Source organism: Phacochoerus africanus, chromosome 9, assembly GCF_016906955.1.
Source record: "Phacochoerus africanus isolate WHEZ1 chromosome 9, ROS_Pafr_v1, whole genome shotgun sequence".
Classification (NCBI taxonomy): domain Eukaryota; kingdom Metazoa; phylum Chordata; class Mammalia; order Artiodactyla; family Suidae; genus Phacochoerus; species Phacochoerus africanus.
Window position 1 is genome coordinate 59,992,086 of NC_062552.1, and position 22,017 is coordinate 60,014,102.

Consider the following 22,017-nt stretch of genomic DNA (forward strand, 5'->3'; position numbering starts at 1 on the left):
GCCGGGAGCACGGCGGGGCGTGGGCTGGCGGAGGGACAGCGCCCCCTGTCGGGTTCCCGGGGCACTGCGGGGGGGTGTGTCCGCGCCCAAGCCCTGCCCGCCCGCGTCGAAGGCTTCAGAAGGTCCCTCACTGAGGGCCGAACAGTCCGCCTTGGAGCAAACGCCAAAACTTCCCCGGGGAACAGCTCTCCTTATGCAGAAGCGACCTCCTTCTTCTCGTATCTTCCTTTTTGTGGAGAATGGGTCTCGCTAGCAGCAGCATTCATTCATTCATAGGTGTTTCCTGGCGCTGACGTTGCGACAGGCCCTGTAATGACCGCTTCATTACTGCCAAGGAGTTCCCAGAACTGGCAGGACAGCAGACAAGCGCTAAGAAATAATTGATAAAAGTGAAGAAGTGTGTACAGGTCCACAAGAAGCAGAAAAGAGGGAAGGGTAATGGGCAATCTTCATAAAGCTGGGACCCCAGGCAGAAGGAACAGCATGGACAAAGGTAGGGAGAGGCCAGAGCCATATGGTGGCTCTGGGAACTGTAAATAGCTCAGTATGGCTGCAGTTTGCAGTGTGGGTCCAGGAGAGTCCTGGGAGATGGGGTCCCCGACAGCCGAGGAGACAAAAGAGATCCAAAAAGACTGATGGGACTTTTCTTGGACTTTGTTTTCGAAAAGCCTGGCAGCAATGAGGAAGTTGTCAGTAGCTATGTGACCTTGGGAAAGTTGCTTAACCTCTCTGGGCTCTAGTTTACCAAACAGGGAAAGTAACACCAACTTCTTAAGGTTTTGTGGGGAGGAAATGAGTTAATACATTTAAAGAGCTTAGCGTGCAGTGGCAGGCACATGGTCAGTCCTTAGCCAAGTATTGCCTGTTATTATATATTACAGTTAACAGGATGTCATCTGCTCTGAGCTACAGGAGCTGATGTGCATGTGGGGGGGGGGGGGAGTGATGGTGGAAAGACCAGAGACTCCAGTGTAGGTGGGGGTGGGGGGGCACTTCCTAGGGACTGGGCCCTGAAGGAAGAGTCTGGTTTGGGTGGGCGGAGGGGAGGGGCATACTGTGGTGGGGGAAATGAGGTGTACTTGCAAAGTCTTGAAATTCAAAATAAGTGAGGGGCTAGGGACTGAGAGGGACAGTAAAGGGCCCTGTGGGAGAGTGAGCTGAGTGTGCATTGTGGCTGTACATTGCACAGAGAGGAGTTGGGTTTGCCTCCCGAGACAGACCACAGAATGGCCCTCCGACCCAGTGCACCCCTGGGCCAGCTTTCCAGTAAGGAGCCAGCCCTTCAAGGAGGGAAGCAGTAGTCCCACCCCTGCCCTTAGGAGACATCCAGTAAGTCTCAGAGATGGCTGTGGTGTGATGGGGAAAAGTATGAATTTGGAGTTCAAATCATAAAGTTAAATCTCAGCGGGGCCGCTTCCCAGCTGTGTGACCTTGGGCTAGTTACTTAACATCTCTGAGCTCAGTTTCCTCCTCTGTAAGATCAAGCTCAAAAAAGGCACCTCTTTCACAAGAGATGGTGCAGATCTAGCAAGATAACGGCCTAGGGGTGAGGGAGGTGGGGAGGGCGCTCAGCTTGGCTGGTTTCCCTTTCTTTCCTCTGAGGTCAAGATGGAATGATAAATTGGGACCGGATGGGGCCACCTCTCAGGCTAAAGGGAAGGCCTTCAGCGGCTTTGCAAAGGCTTCTGGAAGTGTGAAGTTGACATCTCCCCTCCCCTGACTGAATCAGCTGGCAAAATGAGAAAAGGGCTGTGGGGATTTGGGGAAAATGCTCTAATCCCTGTTCCAGTTTTGTCACCAGCCCATCTTTCGTTACCCTCAAGCACATTTGACTTTTTCCCCTGAGTTTGCTGCGGTCTGAGTATGAACTTTGGAGTCAAACAGACTTGCATTTGCATCCTGGCTCCACCTCTTCACAGCAGAGTGAAATAAACTTGTTAACGTTCTGAACCCCAGGCTCAGGAGAAATCAATAAAGGGCCTTGCCCCACAGAGCTCTCCTCTAGTGGAGGAGCCAATTAACTTCCAACCTTATCACCATTCATTCCTTCATTCCCGCAAATACTGAGCGCCTGCAAAATGCTCTGCACTATTCTGGATGCGGGAGATGAAAACTACCCTGGTTCTTGTCCAGTGGGGTAAATAGGTAAGCAGGGCAATTAGACAGTGTGGGATGAGGGCCATGAATGTCTGATGGAGGAGAGAGCACTGCAGGAGACGGGCCCAGAGAGCCCACAGTTTACAGGACAGCTGGAAAGACGGAGGTGACAGGATCAGAGGAGCAGGGGAGTGCAGCATGAGAGGAAGCTGGCCCAAGCTGGTCGGGTGTTGTGGGCCAGGAGTTTTATCAGAAAAGTTTGGATTGTTGGAGTTCCTGTCGTGGCCAAGTGGTTAGCGAATCCGACTAGGAACCATGAGGTTGAGAGTTCGATCCCTGGCCTCGCTCAGTGGGTTAAGGATCCGGCGTTGCCGTGAGCTGTGGTGTAGGTTGCAGATGCGGCTTGGATCCCGAGTTGCTGTGGCTCTGGCATAGGCCAGTGGCTACAACTCCAATTAGACCCCTAGCCTGGGAATCTCCATATGCCGCAGGAGCGGCCCTAGAAAAGACAAAAAAGAAAAAAAGAAAAGTTTGGATTGTTATCATAGGAGCAATGGGGAGATGTTGAAGGATGTTAAGCCGGGGAGTGACACCACTGAGCAAAGACCAGTGGGGACACTTTGCATAACCTGTCCAGTGATGATGGGCATGGGCCCTGGTGGACAAAGGAGAGCCACGCAACGCTCAGTGAGGGGTTGTTTGGGAGGAGGGAGGCCCCAGGAGAAAAGCGGGCCTGATTCTCAGGGACCAGGGAAACACCTGGGGAAGTGCTGGTGCTCTTTGCTGAGGTAGGGAGGACATGGGAGAGGGGCAGGCTGGGGGTAACAAGCAGGAGGTGGCTTTTGGATGAGCTGAGTTTAAGATGCCTGTTCCATAGGATGATGCCAAGTAGGTGTCTGGAGCCATGTTTTACAGACAAGGCCACTGAGGCTCGAACCTAAAGAACTTTCCTAGGGAGTTCCCTTCATGTCTCAGTGGTTAAAGAACCCGACTAGGATCCATGAGGATGCGTGTTTGATCCCTGGCCTTGCTCAGCGGGCTAAGGATCTGGCGTTGCTGTGAGCTGTGGTGTAGGTCGCAGACGTGGCTTGGATCCCGCGTTGCTGTGGCTGTGGCATAGGCTGGCAGCTAGAGCTCCAATTGGACCCTGCCTGGGAAACTCCATATGCCTTGGGTGTGGCCCTAAAAAAAAAAAAAAAAAGACAAGGAACTTTCCTAGAGTCCCATTCCAGGGCTATGGTTTGGTCAGAGGACTTCCAAAGCCTGAGGCACCAAAGTTCCTTCCCTCTCAGGGACTCTAGGAAAGGAAATCAGCAGAAAAGCGTCCTCGGGTTTTAGGACAGGGGAGGAAATTTAACAAGAGCCCCCTCCCTGCCAGGTCAGCTACTTGTCCCCTTCTTGGGAGAATGGAGATGAGAGGAAGGGCTGAAGATGCCTGGATGTGAGGAATGGGCCTCAGGACTCCTGGCTGCATTTGATGACACAAGGCAACTGCACTAGCTCGATGATGCAAAAGTTGGGTTGGTTACCAGAAATCTGGAGCTTAAGCATATTATGTATGGACTGAGCTCTGCTCCCAGGATCCTCAGGGAAGGGAAGGGCCTCTCCTCCCCACCCCACACTGTCTCCTCCCCTCCCCCAGCCTCTTTGCCCTGAGATGGCAGTTTAGAGAAGCTGGTGTGAAATAGTTTGAAACTCAGATCCTCTGGGCGGTCCCCCAGGGCAGAAAACAGGAAGCCAAGATTAAAGGCAGATTTCCAGCAAAGTCCCCTTCTACTTCCTGCAGAGCAGGTGCTCAGGCTGAGCTGACTGTGAGCAGCTTCCCTTGCTCTCAGCACCTTTGGTTGGCTCTTCAGAGGCTGGCTCTCCCACTATAGGAGCTCATCTTTGGCCTTGTCATCATTCTCTCCACCTGAGAGCTCCTGCTGCTCCTGCTGGAGGGGGGGAAACTTAGGGAAACAAGCATCCCCCAGAAAGAGGCTAGGGAGGGTGGAAGGAGCTGTCACTGGGGAAGGGGCATCAACAGGAAACAGCACCTGGGGACACTTGGGCGGCAGTGAGACCAGGTGGAAAGGGTTTGGGATCACTCGGGCCTGGTGTAAATGCCACTTCTTTGTGGAAGTCTCACTGACCTGTGGGGATGGGTGCAGGCAGGGAGGCAGTGCAAAGAAGGGCTTTAGGGAGACTGGACCAATGCTAGGGCAGAGTCCTGAGGAGGCAGCTTGTGACCACAGTGGCCCCTGCCATCTCAAGGCCAGCTGGCCAAGCTGATAGCCACAGCTGCTGAAGGCTCTGGGAACCAAGAGCCAGAACGGCCCTCCCTTGTGACCTCTTCCCCTTCCCGAGCTGCAGGAGCGCTGGCTTCCGTGGGCTCCATCAAGGCAAGAAGCTGTGCCTGCCTCATGCAGAGGCAAAGCCTCAGCCTTCCAGATAAGCCCTGTGTTTTCCTAAGAAGCCTGAGCCCCCCTGCCTCCCTCTTACAAAGCTGCCCTGGGAGTAAGCCCTGCCCACCTGAATCTAGGGGCATCACACGTTGAACCCATCCCCCCCTGGTTGGCTGACTTTATCATGAGGACAAGGCTTTGGCCTGGAAGACCCAGGTTCTAGGGACAGACTGGCTCCTGACTTGGGGCAGATGCTCCCCATTTAGCCCTCACTTTCCCCTCCTATGTACTGAAGGGTTCATCTGGTGATCTGCGTGCGGCTCTGACTCCTTGTGCACAAGTGGAGCCTGGGCATGGGGAGGGTGGGCGGCTGCTAACTGCCTCCAATTTCTGTCCCTCTGGGACCAGGGAACTACATCTACTGAGCACCTACTATGTGACTGATACTTTTTTTTTTGGCTGTGCCCACAGCCTGTGGAAGTTCCTGGGCCAGGGATTGAACCCGTGCCACAGCAGTGACCCAAGCCATTGCAGTGATGTTGCTGGATCCTTAACCTGCTGTGCCACAGCAGGAACTTCCTCATACATAATTATTGTTACTGATGATGATAGCTGGGCACTTACTGTGCACAAGCTTTTTATTGTTAGATGAAGGTCTACTCTCTTTACCACACCACTTTGCTCCAAGTGGATTTCCTAGGAAGCTTGTTTGCTTGTTTCCACCATGATGGTGGCAGATGTCTTGGTGGTGATGGTTTGGTGGCTTTTTGGCTTTAGGGGTGTTAGTGGTGGTGCTGAGGCTGTTGGGAGCTGGAGGGCCTCCCCACCCACCTCACAGGGGGTAAGTGGCTGGTCCCCTGACCTCAAAGGTCATGGGTCTGGGCTCCCCAACTTGGAATCTCTCTCAAGTGGGTAGGTGCAGAGACAAGTTCTGACACAAATTGGTGGTCAAGGAACCTGGGATCCCTGCAGCTTGTCTTGGAGCCTTCCTCCTGGCACATCTCTTCTTCTTGGTCTTTCTTCTTAGTATATTCTCTCTGGTGGAGATACTGATGTTAAACGGGGAGCTGAGATATACCAGGAACGACGGGCAGGTGTGATGCTGGTGCAGTGCAGAGAAGCCCTCCTGACCTGAGTGCTCAGACTGCGGGAGGAGAGATGCCTGGGAGGCAGGCAGAGCAGAGGTTGAGCTTTGGGAGAAGCGGCAATAGGCCAGGAAGGGCTGAGGTGCAGGGCATGGGGGGCAGGGCCCAGCGCCTGCAGGGCTTCCTGTGTCCAGTGGAGTCTTTGGACTTCCTCCTCAGGACAGAGGGACCCTGCTCTTAGAGGGTTTTACCGCTGTCTCAGCTGTGTATTTGCATTTTTAAAAGATCACTTCTGCTTGTGGGTGGAGAATTGACAGGTTTTTTTGTCTTCCAGGAAGCTGCAGTGGAGTTCCCATTGTGGCTCAGCGGAAATGAATCTGACCAGCATCCATGAGGACACGGCTTTGATCCCTGGCCTCGCTTAGTGGGTTAAGGATCTGGCATTGTGGTGAGCTGTGGTGTAGGTCACAGACGCAGCTCGGATCTGGAGTTGCTGTGGCTGTGGCATAGGCCAGTGGCTACAGCTCCTATTTGACCCCTAGCCTGGGAACTTTCATATGCCACAGGTGCAGTTCTAAAAAAAAAATAGAGCCTTTTCTAAATCCCCATGCTGGATCACTCCTCTCTGCTGTGCCCTGTGTGGGCCCTCACCTCAGCTTTGCAGTACTGACCGCCTGCTTTGTGTGGGTTTCCTGGTCTGCCACTGGAGGCTGAAACCCCGTGCTCAGAAGTGGTTAAATGAATGAGTGACATGAATTCCAATGAATAATAATATCAGTAAGTAACACTACTCTAAGGCTTACAATATGCCAGGCACTGTCCTAGGCACTTTACATGTCTTAACTGTCATTTAATCTTCACCACCCCATTTAACAGGTAGGTATTATTCTCCCCATTTTGCAGAGGAGAAAACTGAGGGGATTCCATGAAGGAGCTCTATCACCAGACCCTGGGTAGGGAAGGGAGATTTCAGGATGCCATTGTATCATTCTTACCCAATTTATTTTAACAGCTTCTGGGTTAGAGACTGGCCTGGCCTCATTCCTGCCCAGCCGTGTGACCTTAAGCAAAAGTCACCTAACTTCTGATGCTGAAAAGTTAATCACTTAGCACAGTGCTTTGGCCCAAGGCTCACTTGCACTCACTGGCAGTGAGATGAATATGTTTTCTCTGACTCCTGAAATAGGCTCTCCCCTGCTGTCCTCTGAGTGTTCAGTCCAGCTTCCTGAGGCTTTTTTTCTATTCCTGAGCCTGCAGTTTCACGATGGCTCATGAGCTGTAGCCCTCCTCCATCCATTCACAAATGTGGAGGGTGTGTTTACTATTTCCCAGGCACTGGAGTCCTTGGGGCTGGGTAGGACCAGAACTTCCTTGGTTCTTTGTACCCCGAGTCCTGGGCTCACAAAGCCTCTTACAGGTTGATGCTGCCCCCTCAGGGCTGCCCAGAGACCCTTACCTGCCAGGTGTTTGTCTTTTTATTTTTTTTTTTTTTTGCTTTTCAGGGCTGAACTCGTGGCATATGGAGGTTCCCAGCCTAGGGATGGAATAGGAGCTGTAGCCTCTGGCCTATGCTATAGCCACAGCAACTAGCCAGATTCAAGCAGTGTCTCTGACCTACACTGCAGCTCATGGCAACGCTGGATCCTTTAACCCACTGAGAGAGGCCAGGGATTGAAGCTGCATCCTCATGGGTGCTAGTCAGATTCACCACCGAGTCAGGCTGGACCAACCTCCACCCAGACCCAGGCTCAGCCTCACAAGTTGGAGGCCTAGTTGGTGTTTTATTCTGACTCTCTCATGGGGACTGTGTGGGGGAAAGCACGGTGGGGTTCTGTGTTGGAAACTTGCTGTAGGACGGGGACAGGCGGGGGGAAGGAGCAGAGGTTTGCCTGGCTTGGGCTGCAAAGGGAGAACAGCTGGGTGCTGTTGAGCCTCAGGCCAAGCTTCTGCAAATCACATGCAAAGCCTCTTGCCCAGGTGTATCTGTGAATAAGCCTGTGTATCCCTCGCTGAGATCTGTGGAGCTTTTGGAAGAGTGTGGGGAGCTGGGCTGGGAGGAGACCCTACCTGAGCTGAGGAGGTTCTAGAAACTCCCTGAGTCAGGAACGGGGCCTGGAGGGCCCTTGTCAGGGGGCTCCAGGGGACCTGGAGGGAAACGTTCCTTCCTTTTGGTTTTTAAGCCCCCCTCAGAATTTAGTTCTGAAGAGTGGGTGTCTGGGTGGGGAGTTTTGGGGCTGTCTCTCCATGGGGTGCACAGAACCTGTAATAGTAATTGTGTATGTGTGTGTGTTTCATCTTTGGCCACATATGGAGCCTCTGGGCCAGGGATCAGATCTGAGCTACAGTCTTGACCTGAGCCACAGCCATGGCAACACCGGGTCCTTAACCCACTGTGCTGGGCCAGGGATCAAATCTGCGTCCCAGCGCTCCCGAGATGCACCTGATCCTGTTGCACCACAGCTGGAGCTCCAGTAATTGTGTGTTGAGTGAATAAGTGAGCAACTGAATTCTCCTTGGGGTCTCTGGCTGCCATTCCTGCCACAGGTCTCAGGGCTCCCATCCCAAGGAGAAGGCCCTTGTCTGCCCCCCTGTTGTCCTCCCTCCCAGCCCATCTTCTTAGACCCCTCCCGTTAACTGCTGGGTCTCCAGGAGTGCTCTCCTGGCATAGAGGTAGCCTCCTGGAGGTCTGGATCACATGCCTCTCCAGCTAAAGCCAGTTCTGGTTGTAGAGCTGGTCCTCTTACCCCCAGACTCTTCTCCCTACTCCTGGGGCCATGCAGCTCCAATTTCAAGCACACAAAGTGCAGCCAGTCCCCCACCATGTGACCAGTCAGCAGTGAGGGAGGCAGCCTCAGAGGAAAGGCAGGCCTGCCTGAGTCTGGGAGCCCGGGTCCTAGGTGCTTGATGTAGACAGGGACCTAGCCTGGGGTGGGGGGGGGGGTTGAAGGAGTGAATGATGGAGGTGGGAGTGGTAGGACCAAAGCTTGGGAGGAGCTGGTTGCTTCCATAAGCTTGTGGTGCAGAAAGAATGTGAGGCTTCAAGTCAGCTAGGGAGAGGGTGTGCAACAGAGGGAAGCAGAGCCACAAATGCTAGGGACCCGTGAAGAGTATTTTTAATTGCAGCTGGGAGCCAAGAGGCTGGGGTGGCAGCATCCTGTTCAAACTGCACTGGAGGCCTGACGTTGGCTGTCCCCTTTGTGGCGGTCTTCTTTGAGTGACTCTCTTTTCTGCTGCTTTGGTGTACAGCACGTTTGGTTTTTGCTTGTTAGCTAGAGGTTGGTTTTGTCGTTTGTGACTTAGCCCCCTGCCCCCACCCCCGCTCCCGCCCCCACTGCGGTGGCTAGAGGGGGAGGTGAGGTCCTGCGTGGGAAGTGCCAGATTCATAGGAGCGGTTAGACAAAGGCCATTGGCTTCCCTTGAACTCCCCACCATGATCTGCCTTCTGTGGTCTCTTAGAATTTGATCTTCCAGGATGCGGGCCTGTGGTCGCATCGGGCCTGAGGGGGAACAGCGCCTTCTAGTGGCCAGAGTGCAGATCCCAAGGGCAAGAGAAAGTGATGGGTCTGCAGGCAGAGCAAAATCACCCAGCTCTGGCCAGCAGCCCCAGGGCCTTAGCTGCAGAGCAGGCGTCTGCTCTGGAAAAACTGGCCTCTAGGAGCCTGGGTAAGACCCTGTCCTGGGCTCAATTAGGACCAGAGACAGAGCTGACCCTCGCCAATTAGGAGTGCCGCAGGGCAGGCTCTGAGCAGGGCTGGCCAGGGTAGATGAGGACAGAGAACCCAGCGCAGCTAGAAAGGGAGGAGATAAGGCCTTTTCCAGAAAGCCTGAGTGGGTTGGTCATCCCTTCACAGAGAGGCAGAATCCAGCCCTTCCAGAAACCACTCCTACTGGCTATTGTCTGCCTTTGGAACAGCTTTTTCCACACGGGGTGCTGGTGGGGGACAGCCAGATCAGCACCTGGCTGCCAGAGTTCCCCAGGGTCCCCCACCTTGGGCTGCTTTCTGATTCCAAGGCCACCACCATGCTGGCCCCGAGTGCCTGGACTGGCCTGAGCATTGCTGACACCCTCTGGGGTTCCCCTGAGTAACAAGAGCAAGGTGAGGCCAAGAAGGCAGGCATGCTCTTCTGAACAGCTGGGTGTTTCTACATTTGATTTCACTTCATCATCATCTTTCAAGGAAAACAGTAGCATCTAGATCTTATCTGTATGGCAAGGGGGGCCCACAGAATGTGATTTGCAGGACCTCCTCAAAGCCTTGGCTCTCTCCCCTGCCCCAAGAGAATTGCTTTCAGATGCCAGGCCACTTCAGAGGCCCCAGGTTACCAGTTGCTAGGCAGTAAAGGGGCAGTGAGCTGGGGCACATGTTCACAGCCTTCCTGCCAGTCCTCCACTGAGGTTTAGAGGAGCTGCTGGGGCAGGGCAGGAGGGTCTGAGTGGGATAACCTTGGGTCCCAAAGTGGGGCCGCTGGTGGAGGCAGGGCTGGAGGGGAGGGGCACGAGGGGGCAGGCTGGGATCAAACTTCTGGCTTCACAGTCTGCCCCAAACCTTCTCAGCAGACCTTGCTTGGGCCCAGATGTCATGCGTCGGGTCAGGGTATTCTGCAGGAGCTGCTGGAGTCACCAGAGTCATGTCTGACTCTGCAAATGACTGGCCATGTCATCCTGGGCAGGTGACCTCCCCCTTGGCACCCCATGCCCAGATGCCTGGCAGGCATGAGCACGCTGCCCTCAGACTGTTGTGAGCACTAAGTGGGGTAAAGCACCAAGAGGGACCTGGCAGAGAGCAAGTGTTCAGGGGACTCTGGCTGATTCTAGAGCAGAATTAAGGGGGCAGCCTGACCCAAGATGTCTTCAAGATTCTAGGGTTTAATTCCTTTTATTATGAGACCCCTAAGAAGATGTAGGCGGGGGAGTAGGTTCTTTTAGCACTGGCCATGCCCATTTCTGTGCCAGTCGGTGCACCTGTAACCCTTGTGTGCTCACCTCTTGCTCCAGGTGAGTGAGCAGTGTGAGTCCTAGGAGATCAGGGGTGGGTCCACACCATCAGTGTTCCTGATTACCTCCAGAACAGAAAAGGTCATGGGTCAGCCTTGGGGTAGTGAGTTCCCTGTCTCTGAAAGTAAGAGAACAGAAGATGAACTCCCATCAGGAAGCTGGGGAGTTCCCATCCCAGCTCAGTGGTGATCAACCTGACTAGTGTCCATGAAGATACAGGTTCAATCTCTGGCCTTACTCAGTGGGTTAAGGACCTGGTGTTGTCATGAGCTGTGCTGTAGGTCGCAGATGCAGCTCAGATCCGGCATTGCTGTGGCTCCAATTCGACTCCTAGGTGGGAACTTCCACATGCCACACCTGCAGCCCAGAAAGAAAAAAAAAAGTAATCTGGATGTGTAATTTCTACTTTGGGTGGGTCTCTGAAGACCAGGCCAGGGAATGAAGGGGAAGGGATTGCAGCGAGAGTCCTCTGGCCAGTTTCTGGGTAGGAAGGACTTGAGGCTACATGTGTGAGGTAAACTCACTTTTCCTTAGATTGTCTGTTTATTTAGGATGGGGTCTCCAGGACTGCAGGAGGTGACGGAATCAGTGGCTTCAAGAAGCCTGTGTTTCTCTGATTGGCCACGAGGGGACAGCCCAAACTACGTTATTGCTGCTCCAGCTCCAAGCAGAAGGATGGGGGCCAATCCTGACCTGAGATCTGGGGTTAGGAAGAGGGACTCAGAATTGGACAGCTGCTGGGGAGCAGAACTCTCCTCCCGGAATATCACAAGCCTGACTTCTTTTTGGCAGGGGAAGGAGAAGTGGGGCATAGTAAGTCCAGCTACTGGGAAAAAATGTAGAATTTGAAGAAAACAGTTGTAGCAAGTGTCTAGGAAGTCTTCCAGGTTGGCGATAGGGACAGATTCCGCCTTTTCTGGGGCAAGGAGAATGTGAGGATTTGGCTGCCAGGAGGAGGGGCCTAGAGTACAGGAGAGGAGCCTGGAGGCAGAGCTGACCCCAGGTGGGAGGCCTGTGGTGGCAGCTTAAGGCACAGGGGGGAGGTGTGGGCTATGACCATTCCTGGAGTCCCTCTCATTATCCCCTGGGAGGGCAGACTGTGGTGCAGGCTTTCCAGTATCCTGGGCATGCACACCCCTCCAGGGAAACAGACTTCAAAGGGGGCGCTGGTGTGCAGGGGAGCAGGACTGCGCTAATGAGTGTGCTCATTTCAGAGCTCCTGGCCTCTTCCCAGGTCAGCTGCTTTCCTGGACTCTGTAGGGGCTTAGCACAGGCTTAGCACAGGCACAGCTGTGGTTAAGCACAAGGACTTCCACCTGCCCTCGGAGGGGGGCCTGGGTGAGATGAGGAGTAGCCTGGGGAGAAGGCAGTCCCTTGTTATACATATCAAGTGTGTCCCTGGGGGGCACAGGGCCAAGAAGGCCAGGACTCCTTTGGATTCCAAGTTGGAGGTACAGGGCAAGGGCCAGAGAGTTCAGAGCCTCCCTGTTCTGTTCCCACCTACCACCTGCCTGCCCAGCTGGGTGGAAAGCCGGCAGGAGCAGGATGGTCTTCCAGTCCTGAGGGCAGTGGGTCCTGGGAGGGGGCCTGGCTGGGAAGAATGAAGGCTGGCTTTTTAACCTTGTCTACATCGGCTTGCCAGGTGCCTATCCAGACCTCAGTTTCCCCCTCTGTGCCATGAGGCTCACTGCCTGTTTATCTAGTGTTGACCGAAGGGCAGGCGCTTTGCCATCCCACCCCCTTGGGTCTGAGTCTTTGCTCTGCCCCTTACTTGCTGGACAATTTACGTGATGATCTGGGCATCAGTTTTCTCATCTGTAAAAAGGCGTAAATAATAGCATGTGCCCCATGGGATTGTTGTCAGGATTAAATTATTATGCAAAAAGGAAAATGGCAACTGGATCCTGTCCTCGGGGAGTGCTCAGTGTAATCACAGGGAGAAGGCTCACACATGAACCTGCAGATACACGAGAATATGCATACTGGCGTGCCCTGAGGTTTGTACACAAAAGAAGCAGTGTTTTAAAAGGGGCCCATTTCAAAGTCTGGGGCAAGGTAGGGCGTGTTCCAACTCCCGGCCAGAGGTGACCCCGGTTAAGTTAGCAGCTCCACTCAGCCAGGCAGTTGCGTTGCCAGACGTATGCCACTAGAGGGAGCTGTTACCAGAGCTTTCCCTGGAAAAGAGCTGCTGGGAGAGATGCCAGTCTCCTAATTAGAGCTTCCATTCCAGGGGCCCTGCTAGAAACCCAGTGCAAGGGAATCTGTGGCTGATGCCCCTGCAGGCCAGCTTCACAAGATGGAGAGCAGGGTGGAGCTGGGTAGAGAGGGCATCTGGAAGGGCCAAATGTGTGAAGATACCCTGCGCACATTTACTGTATGTCTTTTTTTTTTTTGCCTTTTTAGGCATATGGAGGTTCCCAGGCTAGGGGTGGAATCAGAGCTACAGCTGCTGGCCTACACCACAGCCACAGCAATGCCAGATCCGTGCTGCATCTGTGACCTATGCCACAGCTCATGGCAATGCTGGATCCTTAACCCACTGAACAAGACCAGGGATCGAACCCACAACCTCATGGTTCCTAGTCAGATTCATTTCCGCTGCACCATGACGGGAACTCCTGCTGTATGTCTTTTGACTTTGTTCATGATTCCTCTAAATGCAGAAATGATTTATTTTTATATAGTAGCATTAATTTTTCTTGTAAAGCTTTCGGACTTGTGTCAAATTTAGAAAGGCTTTTTCCAGCCTCAGATTATTTTTTAAAAAATCAATTCTATGTTTTCTTCTGGCCTTTTATGGTTTGGTAATAACAACATTTCATATCTGATCCATTCGGGAGTTCCTTTGTGGCTCAGCAGGTTAAGGACCCAGACCCAGCATTGTCACTGCTGTGGTTCAGGTTACTTTTGTGGCTTTAGTTACTGCTGTGGTTCAGGTTCTATCCCTGGCCCAGGAACTTCCACATGCTGTGGGTAAGGCCAAACTTTTTCTTTTTTCTTTCTTTCTTTCTTTTTTTTTTTTTTTGTCTTTTTAGTGCTGCTCCTGTGGCATATGGAGGTTCTCAGGCAGGGGTCCAATCGGAGCTGTAGCCGCTGGCCTATGCCACAGCCACAGCAACACAGGATCAGAGCTGCATCTGTGACCTACACCACAGTTCACGGCAACGCTGGATCCTTAACCCACTGAATGAGACCAGGGATCAAAGCTGCGTCTTCATGGATGCTAGTCCGGTTCGTTAATCACCGAGCCTTGAAGGCAACTCCTCCAAATGTTTTTGATCCATTTAAATTTATTTTGGTGTTGGGAGGTACGTATCCAGTTATTTTCAACATGATTTATTCAATAACATATCTTTTTTTTTTTTTCCTTTGGATGTACCTATGGCATGCAGAAGTTCCTGGGCCAGGGACTGAACCTACACCATAGCAGTGACTGGAGCTGTAGCAATGACCACACCAGGTCCTTAACCACTAGGCTACCAGGGAACTTTAATTCATAACATATATTTTCCCCGTTGATTTGAAATGTAAAAAAAATTTTAGTGAACTTTTACTAAAAAAAAACTTATGTGAATGAATGAATGAACAAATGAATGAATGAAATGGTAGCATTGCTGGGAACAAAAACTCACTGCTGTATCATCTGCTATACGGCACTAGACCTCATTGTTACCCCTGGGCCCTGCTTGGGATTCATCCACAAACCCCTGCCACATCCTTAGTGTCCTCTGAAACTTCAAGTGGGCATAGTCATTGTGTGGTGTCCGCAAGAAGAGAGCATTCTTGGGGTGGCCCAGCTAAGAGTACCAGTGAGCTGGTGGGGAGTGGGCTGTGGATGTGCATGCACATCAAAGGTAGTTCTGGGGTGGGGTGGGGGAGTTCCCGTTGTGGCGCAGCGGAAATGAATCCTACTAGGAATCATAAGGTTGTAGGTTCAATCCCTGGCCTCGCTCAGTGGGTTAAGGATCTGGCATTGCTGTGAGCTGTGGTGTAGATTTCAGACTCAGCTCGGATTCCGCGTTGTTGTGGCTGTGGCGTATGCTGGCAACTGTAGCTCTGATTCGACCCCTAGCCTGGGAACCTCCATATGCCATGGGTGCAGCCCTAAAAAGCAAAAACAAACAAATCCCATAGAAAACCAAAAACTAGTTCTGGGGGGCCTGTTAGGCGGGCACCCACTCTCTGTGGGTGCGTGCACATGGGCAAGCATGAGCCTGGTCAGGTGCATATATGTGCCTGAGTTTGCCAGGTGTGCGTTCAGGAGGGTCGGCACGCCAGCCAGGTATGTGCATGCTTGCAGCCAGGTGTGTGTTTGCAGGTGTGCCTACCATCTCTTGTGCCCTCGGGCCATGGGAGCTGCTTGCTTGCATGCCTGAGAGTCCTTCTTGCCGTGGGAACCGAGGAATCACTCAGGCCCCAGGTTAGCATGTCCTCCGAGGTGGGGGTGGATGTGGCCAAGTAGTGTCATCAGGCAAGTTTGTGGAGCGTGTGTCTGTTCCTCCCGCTTGCTGGCAATGCTCACACCTGAGAATCTGGAGACCTGGACCTGGACAGGGGGAGACCCTGCTCAGAACTTTGGGGGTCATGGTGCAAAAAAAGAAGTAGTGGAGCAAGATGCAGATCAGACCCAGCTCTGCCAGGAGAGCCCAGCTACACCAGAGATGGCCACCCAGTCTACTCTGTACACAGGCTGCCAGGTGGGGAAACTGAGGCCCAGACAGGGTGCATCTTGTCCAGAAGCTCTGGTCAGCAGCTCACCAGGTGTGAACCCTCTGAGTCACCCTGCTGGGTGTGGAAGACAGGCACAATGGAAGAAGAGCCCTTCTCCCCCCACATCAGAAGGCTACTAGTCTGATGGTGGAGGCTCTGGACCCACCAGGTGTGAAGGTGATTGTTGCCTGAGAAAGAAAGTTGGGGGCATAGGTGAAGACTCTGCTATATAAATGAAACCCTGAGTGCTGGAAGGAATTTGGGGGCGGGGAGAACATCCTAGGCCCTCAGCTGTGTGCCCTGTGCCCTCTGGAGGGATTTCTGGGGCCCTGACCTCCTCCCTGTCTGCAACGCAGGATTTCTGGCTGAGCCTGGAGCTGGATCCTTCTCTCTCTCATCTTTCCTGGCCCAGGCCCTGGGTTCTGACCATCCTTGGACTGGCTTCCTGCACTCACTCACTCACTCACTTGGTCACTGCTCCAGCCAGACCACACCAAGGACACAGAGATGAATGAGGACAGGGCCCTGGACTCTTGCAGGTGGACCCAGCCCAGCCCCTGGGGAGGGGGTCAGGGATGCCTCTGAAAGGGTGTGGGGGAGGCCAGGCCAGGTGCAAGGACTGACTGTACCAAGTGAGAGGCCTGGAGTGTACAGGCCCCCCCTTGAGCAGCATGGGGGATCTCCAGGCTTCCCTGGGGCAGTCATCAGGGGGGCGGTGCCCCGATCCACTGGGAGGTGAGTTTCCTTCCGGCAGCTCCTTCTCACGCAATGGGCCGGAAGGGGTTGGGGGCCCATTGTTCCCTGGCACGCCAGCACCCCCCCAGCCCTCCCCAGCTGCTGGGTGGGGGGAGCAGTGGAAGGAAGTGGGCTGAGCCCAGGTCCTGGCAAGACCCCAGTGAGGGGGTGCGAGGTCCCAGGAATGCTGGCTCACACGTGTGGGCGTGGTATCTGCACAGCTGGGCATGCCATGCATGTGTCCTGCGTTCAGTCCTGCCCCGGACCACCTTTCCTGGCATTCCTGGTGTGTGTGCGTGTGTGTAGCATTGATCTAATATGTGCCACTTTGCATACTTCATCTCATTAGGCCCCCAGCAACCCTGGGGGGTAGGATTATCATCCCCAGTTACAAGATGAAAAAATCTAGACTCAGGAATTTTGTGCAACTGGCCCAGGATTAGCGGGCAAGCTGGGCTTTAGACCTGTCTTTGTGAGCCAGCCTCCTGCCTCATCCCCTTTCCCTTTCCCAGGCCCTGCTGAGAATTAGACTCTTACCATTAATTACCGGCCCAGGGTAATGGGGTGTAGAGGTGAGGAGTGGCCTGGGGAAGAATAGCAGGTATCACCATGCCAGCCTTCTAAAACTAGAAGCACCTGCTGGCACGCAGGGTTGGCAGGGAGAGCACAGGTGGCCTCAGTGGAGACCAGAAGCCACCTCCCTCAGTCTCCCCACCCACAAGTGCCCCCTCCCCTGCACAACCATAGAGCTGCCACAACAGTTGCCCAACCTTGAATTAGAGAGATGACCCCGGTTCCAGGGGAATTCTGCGACCCTGGTGTCACGTCAGGATAGAGGGGTAGGTGGAGTGTAGGGTCTTGGGGGGCTAATTTTGAGGGAGGGTATCCTTGAGGGCTGGGGAGCTCAGCTCAGGGTGTGATGACCTCTCGTGGCAGTCCCCTCTCAGGGATAGGAGCCAATGAGAGGACAAGGTGGAGGGCTGACTCTTTGAACTGCATAAACTTTCTTTCTTTTTTTGGGGGGGGGGTGAGTGTGCTTTTTAGCATATGGAGGTTCCCAGCTAGGGGTCGAATCAGGGCTATAGCTGCTCGCCTGCACCGCAGCCATAGCAATTCGAGATCCGAGCCGTGTCTGCGACCTACACCACAGGTCACCACAAAGCCAGATCCTTAACCCACTGAGCAAGGCCAGGGATTGAGCCCACAGCCTCATGGTTCCTTGTGGATTTGTTTCTGCTGCACCACAATGGCAACTCCAACATCACCCTTCTTTCAGATAGTCTGCTCCCTCCTCAGATTCCTTTGTCATTTGGAAAATCCTTCCTTGGGGAGCAAGTTGCCTTTGGACTGAGACTTACCTGGACAGACCTGGGCGTCCCTAATGACTAGATTCATTTGCATAGGGACCAAGGGGGTGGGGGTGGGTGGGGGGTAACCCTGAGGAAAAAAGAAGTCAGGCAGGGTCACCTGCCCCAGTGTCACAGCCGCCTTCAGAGAAGGAGTGAACTAAGCCAAAACAAAAGTGAGGATAGAGCTCCCATTGTGTCTCAGTGTTGTTGTGAGCTTTGGTATAGGAGGATAGGTGTTGCTTCGGTTCCTGCGTGGCTATGGCCTAGGTGTTGCCGTTTGTAGATGCTTGGATCCTGCATGGCTGTAGTGTAGGCCAGCGGCTGTAGCTCTGATTCACCCCCTCGCATGGGAACTTCATATGCTTTGGGTGTGGTCCTAAAAAGACAAAGAAAAAAAGAAAGGAAAAAACAGGAGTGGTGTTTTTTTTTCTCTAAGTTGTTGAGAAACCCAGCCATTTGGCATCTTAGGGAGGACTGAGGATGAGGGCAAGATTGCTGGGCACTAAGAGTAGGGGGCAGGGTGGGCAGCCAGGAGAATGACAGGTGGCGTCTCTTGTGCGGCTCTGCTGGCTGTCCCCTGGGTCACTGCCTCTCCTGGGCCATGGTGGCCAGTGTGCTATGACTGTTTGGATACTGCTCAAGGGGACCCAGCACTGAGCAACATGGCCTGGTTTAATCAAACTCCTCTCTCAAGAGCCTGAAATGAGTTATACAAAGGAGAGAGCAGGTTAGTGGTAGAGGCTTAGAAAAAAGGAGTTGAGAGTCTGACCTGGACAGACAGGCTGGGAGACTTCGGGAAGTCACCTCATTCTCCCTGTGAGGTCAAGGTGGGATTCCCAGCCCAGAGTCTTTCATGCCATTTTATTTTATTTTATTATTATTTTTTGTCTTTTTGCCTTTTCTAGGCCGCTCCCGTGGCATATGGAGGTTCCCAGGCTAGCGGTTGAATCAGAGCTGTTGCTGCTGGCCTGCGCCACAGCCACAGCAACGCTAGATCTGAGCTGCATCTGTGACCCACACCATAGCTCACGGGAATGCCAGATCCATAACCCGCTGAGCAAGGCCAGGGATCAAACCCACAACCTCATGTTCTTAGTCGAATTCGTTAACCACTGAGCCACAACGGGAAATCCACACACCATTTTATCTTCACCAGATTGCTCCTCCCCAGTGCCCTGCCCTCCCCAGCCAGTTCCCAGCTTCTCAGCCTTGTGTTTCTTATCTCTAAAGGAGGTATAATGGTGTCTACCTCCTGGGGAGTTGAGAGAACAGCCTGGGTGGTGTGTCCAGGGCCTGTCCAGGAAAGGGCAGGACAGGACGGTTCCAGTCTGCCACCAGCCTGCTGTGGGGGGCAAAGTCTCCATGTCCAATTTCTCCTGCTTTGGCTCTGGCCAGAGGGGAGCCCTAAACCAGCGCAAGTGAGTTAAAGATTGGCCAGGTGTGCGTGAGAAGCTCAGGCCAACTCCTGACCACAGGGAGCCAGGCAGGGCAATGACCTTGGGTGACCACTGGACCTGAAACTCTCCAGGTCCAGTGGGACCAGGCTGGGACCTGGCTGAGTCTTGGATTGAGAAAGTATGGCAATGTCTGGGGCTCACTGGGGGGCTTTGCAGGGTGCATCAGTGGAGTTTTCTGAAGGATGTGCCATGTCTCTGACAGACTGGAGCTCCCAGAACAAGGGCCCATCTCCTTCCTCAGACCCGGCCATGTTTCCTGAGGTCCCCAGGATGGGCTGCACCTCCCTCCTCAGACCAGGGCTCTCAGGGTAGACTCGTCTCTCCCTCAGACTGGAGCCCCCAGATGGGGCTGTGTCTCCTCCCTCAGCTTGTGACGTTCAGGACAGGGTCACATTTTGCTCAGTCACAGGTTCCCAGGATGGAACTGCCTTCCCCCTCAGACAGGGTCCCCAAGGCAGGGCTGTGCCTCCTTCGTCTGCCAGCTGAGCTGTTTCCTCTCAGATGGAAGTTCCTTAAGGAGTTCAGTTTGGGTTTGAGGCCAAGCCTGGACCCAGACAGGTGGGGCTCAGGTGAGGTGCTTCCTCCTTCTGGGTTTTAGCACAGAATCCAGCTGATTTTCTTCTTTTTTAGGGCCATACCCGCAGTCTATGGAAGTTCCCAGGCTAGGGGTTGAATTGAAGCTACAGCTGCCAGCCTATACCACAGCCACAGCAATGTGGAATCCGAGCCATGTTGTGACTTACACCATAGCTCATGGCAACACTGGATCCTTAACCCACTGAGCAAGGCCAAGTATCAAACCCGTGTCTTCATGGATACTAGTTGGTTTCTTAACCCACTGAGACACAACGGGAACTCCAGATTTTATTCTTGGGTGTTGTGTTGTGTTTTGTTTTGTTTTAGTTCCTTCCTTCCTTCCTTCCTTCCTTCCTTCCTTCCTTCCTTCCTTTCTTTCTTTCTTTTTTAGGACCACACCCTCGGCATATGGAAATTCCTGTGCTAGGGGTTGAATCAGAGCTGTGGCTGCCAGGGGGTCAGGATAGATGTGCGGGCATAGCCGTTCTTTCTGTGTCATTCTCTCTCACCTCCTTCTAGGACACTCCTTGAGAATTCCTCAATCATTTTCCTTCCTTCATCCCCAACCCCCAGCCAGTTAATCCCCCCCAAGCATAAAGATATGTCCCTGGAAAGAGCCTTGGACATTAAGGAGACAGGAGGGACATTAAGGAGACAGGTGGTCAGTTCAGGTGTGTGTGAGAGGGGACGAAGCCCAAATCTCAGTATCCTTAAGCACTGTTTCTCTGTATCCATTTTTTTCCCCCATGGCGAGGAGCCTTGCTCATGCATGTAAAACATAATGAATAGTAGTTCCCGCTGTGGCACAACAGGATCTGCAGCATCTCTGGAGTGCTGGGACGTAGGTTCGCTCCCATGCCCGGCACAGTGCATTAAGGATCCAGTGTTGCCATAGCTGTGGTGTAGGTCGCAACTGCAAACGTGGCTTAGACCTGATCCCTGGCCTGGGAACTCCATATGCCTCATGGTGGCCAAAAAAGAGAAAACAAAGAAACATAACAAATAGCTCTTTCATTTTGTGAAGACTGAAGCCAGGGTATTATGCACTTAGAGCCGAGGGCTCTCGTGAGATCAAGTAATTCAACTCCCTGCCTCTGTTTTGCAGGTGGAAACACTGGAGGTCAAATTAGAGAGCGTGTGTCTGAGCTGAAAAGGGGGCCTCTGCCACCATGGAAGTGCTCCACCCCCAAGGCTATTGTGAACAAAGGGTAAGTCCTGGGCCTTCTTTCCCTAATGTTTTGGCAATATTTTATTGGATGACTTGCCTTTTTGGTTTTTTTAATTGATAGACTTTTCGGGGGGAGCAGGTTTAGGCTATGGAGAAATGAGCATGAAGTAGCAAGAGTTTTTATGTACCTCTCCCTGCTCCCAGTTTCCCCTGTTAGTAACATCTTGCATTGGTAGGTACTTATTCTACAATTAATGAGCCAGTATTGAAACATTTTTATTAACTAAAGTCCACAGTTTACATTAGGGTAGCACATTCTGTAGTTTCTGACAAATATATAATGACATGTATCCACTGCTACAGTATCATACACAATAGTTTCATAGCCCTAAAAATCCCCTTGCTCCACCTGCTCATCCCCCCTCCTCCCACCTACTCCCTCACCCCTGAACTTCTGGAAACCATTGTTCTTTCTTTCTTTTTTATTTTTTTTTATTTTTTAGGGCCACACTTGCAGCATGTGGAAGTTCCCAGGCTAGGGGTCGAATCAAAGCTACAGCTGCAGGCCTACACTATAGCCGCAGCAATGCAGGATCCTTAACCCACTGAGTGAGGCCAGATATCAAACCTGCATCCTCATGGATGCTAGTTGGGTTTTTGTTAACTGCTGAGCCATGACGGGAACTCCAACCACTGATCTTTCTACTGTTCCCATTGTTTTGCCTTTCCCAGGATGTCATATTGCTGGAATCATGAAATAGGTAACCTTTTCAGATTGGCTTCTTTCACTTAGCAATGTTCCTCCATCATGGAGTTCCCGTTGTGGCTCAGCAGTTGACGAATCTGACTTGCATCCATGAGGACCCAGGTTCGATCCCTGGCCTTGCTCTGTGGGTTAAGGGTCTGGCGTTGCCATGAGCTATGGTGTAGGTTGCAGACTCTTCTTGGATCCTGCGTTGCTGTGGCTGTGGCTGTGGTGTTGGCCGGCAGCTACAACTCCGATTCGACCCCTAGCCTGGGAACCTCCATATGCTGCGGGTGTGGCCCTGAAAACCAAAAAAAAAAAAAAAAAAGTTACTTCATCTCTTTTCGTGGCTTTGATGCTTGCTCATTTTTATTGCACACAATAACATTTTATTGTGTTATTTGCCTTTAAAAACTGTGGTTAAAATATACATAATAAAATTTATAATTTTATGTGTATGATTCAGTGGCATTAAGTATGTTAACAATGCTGTGTAACTATCACTACTATTCATTTCTATTTCTAGAACTTTTTCATCATCCCACACAGAAACTCTATGCTCATGAAACAATAACTCTCTATTCTTCCTTCCCCACCCCCAGCCCCTAAGTAACCTCTATTATACTTTCTTTCTCTGTGAATTTGCCTATTCTAGATACCTCATGTAAGTGAATCATATAGTATTTGTCCCTTTATACCTGGCTTATTTCACTTA

General features: G+C 52.6%; 1 protein-coding gene across 3 annotated transcripts in view; it reads left to right on the forward strand.

Annotated features, from left to right (window-relative positions):
• The first annotated feature begins 90 nt into the window (after positions 1-90).
• Positions 91-22,017, forward strand: part of LOC125136858 (cytochrome P450 1A1) — a 52,890-nt gene continuing 30,963 nt past the window's right edge. For 2 of the 3 annotated variants that reach the window (XM_047797713.1, XM_047797714.1), the window contains exons 1-2: positions 91-493; positions 20,495-20,597. In XM_047797713.1, the coding sequence (XP_047653669.1) occupies positions 439-493; positions 20,495-20,597 (158 nt within the window). In that variant the 5' untranslated portion in view covers positions 91-438. Of the gene's footprint in view, positions 494-1,571; positions 2,146-20,494; positions 20,598-22,017 lie in introns of those variants that run through there. The other variant, XM_047797717.1, reaches the window with a different exon arrangement.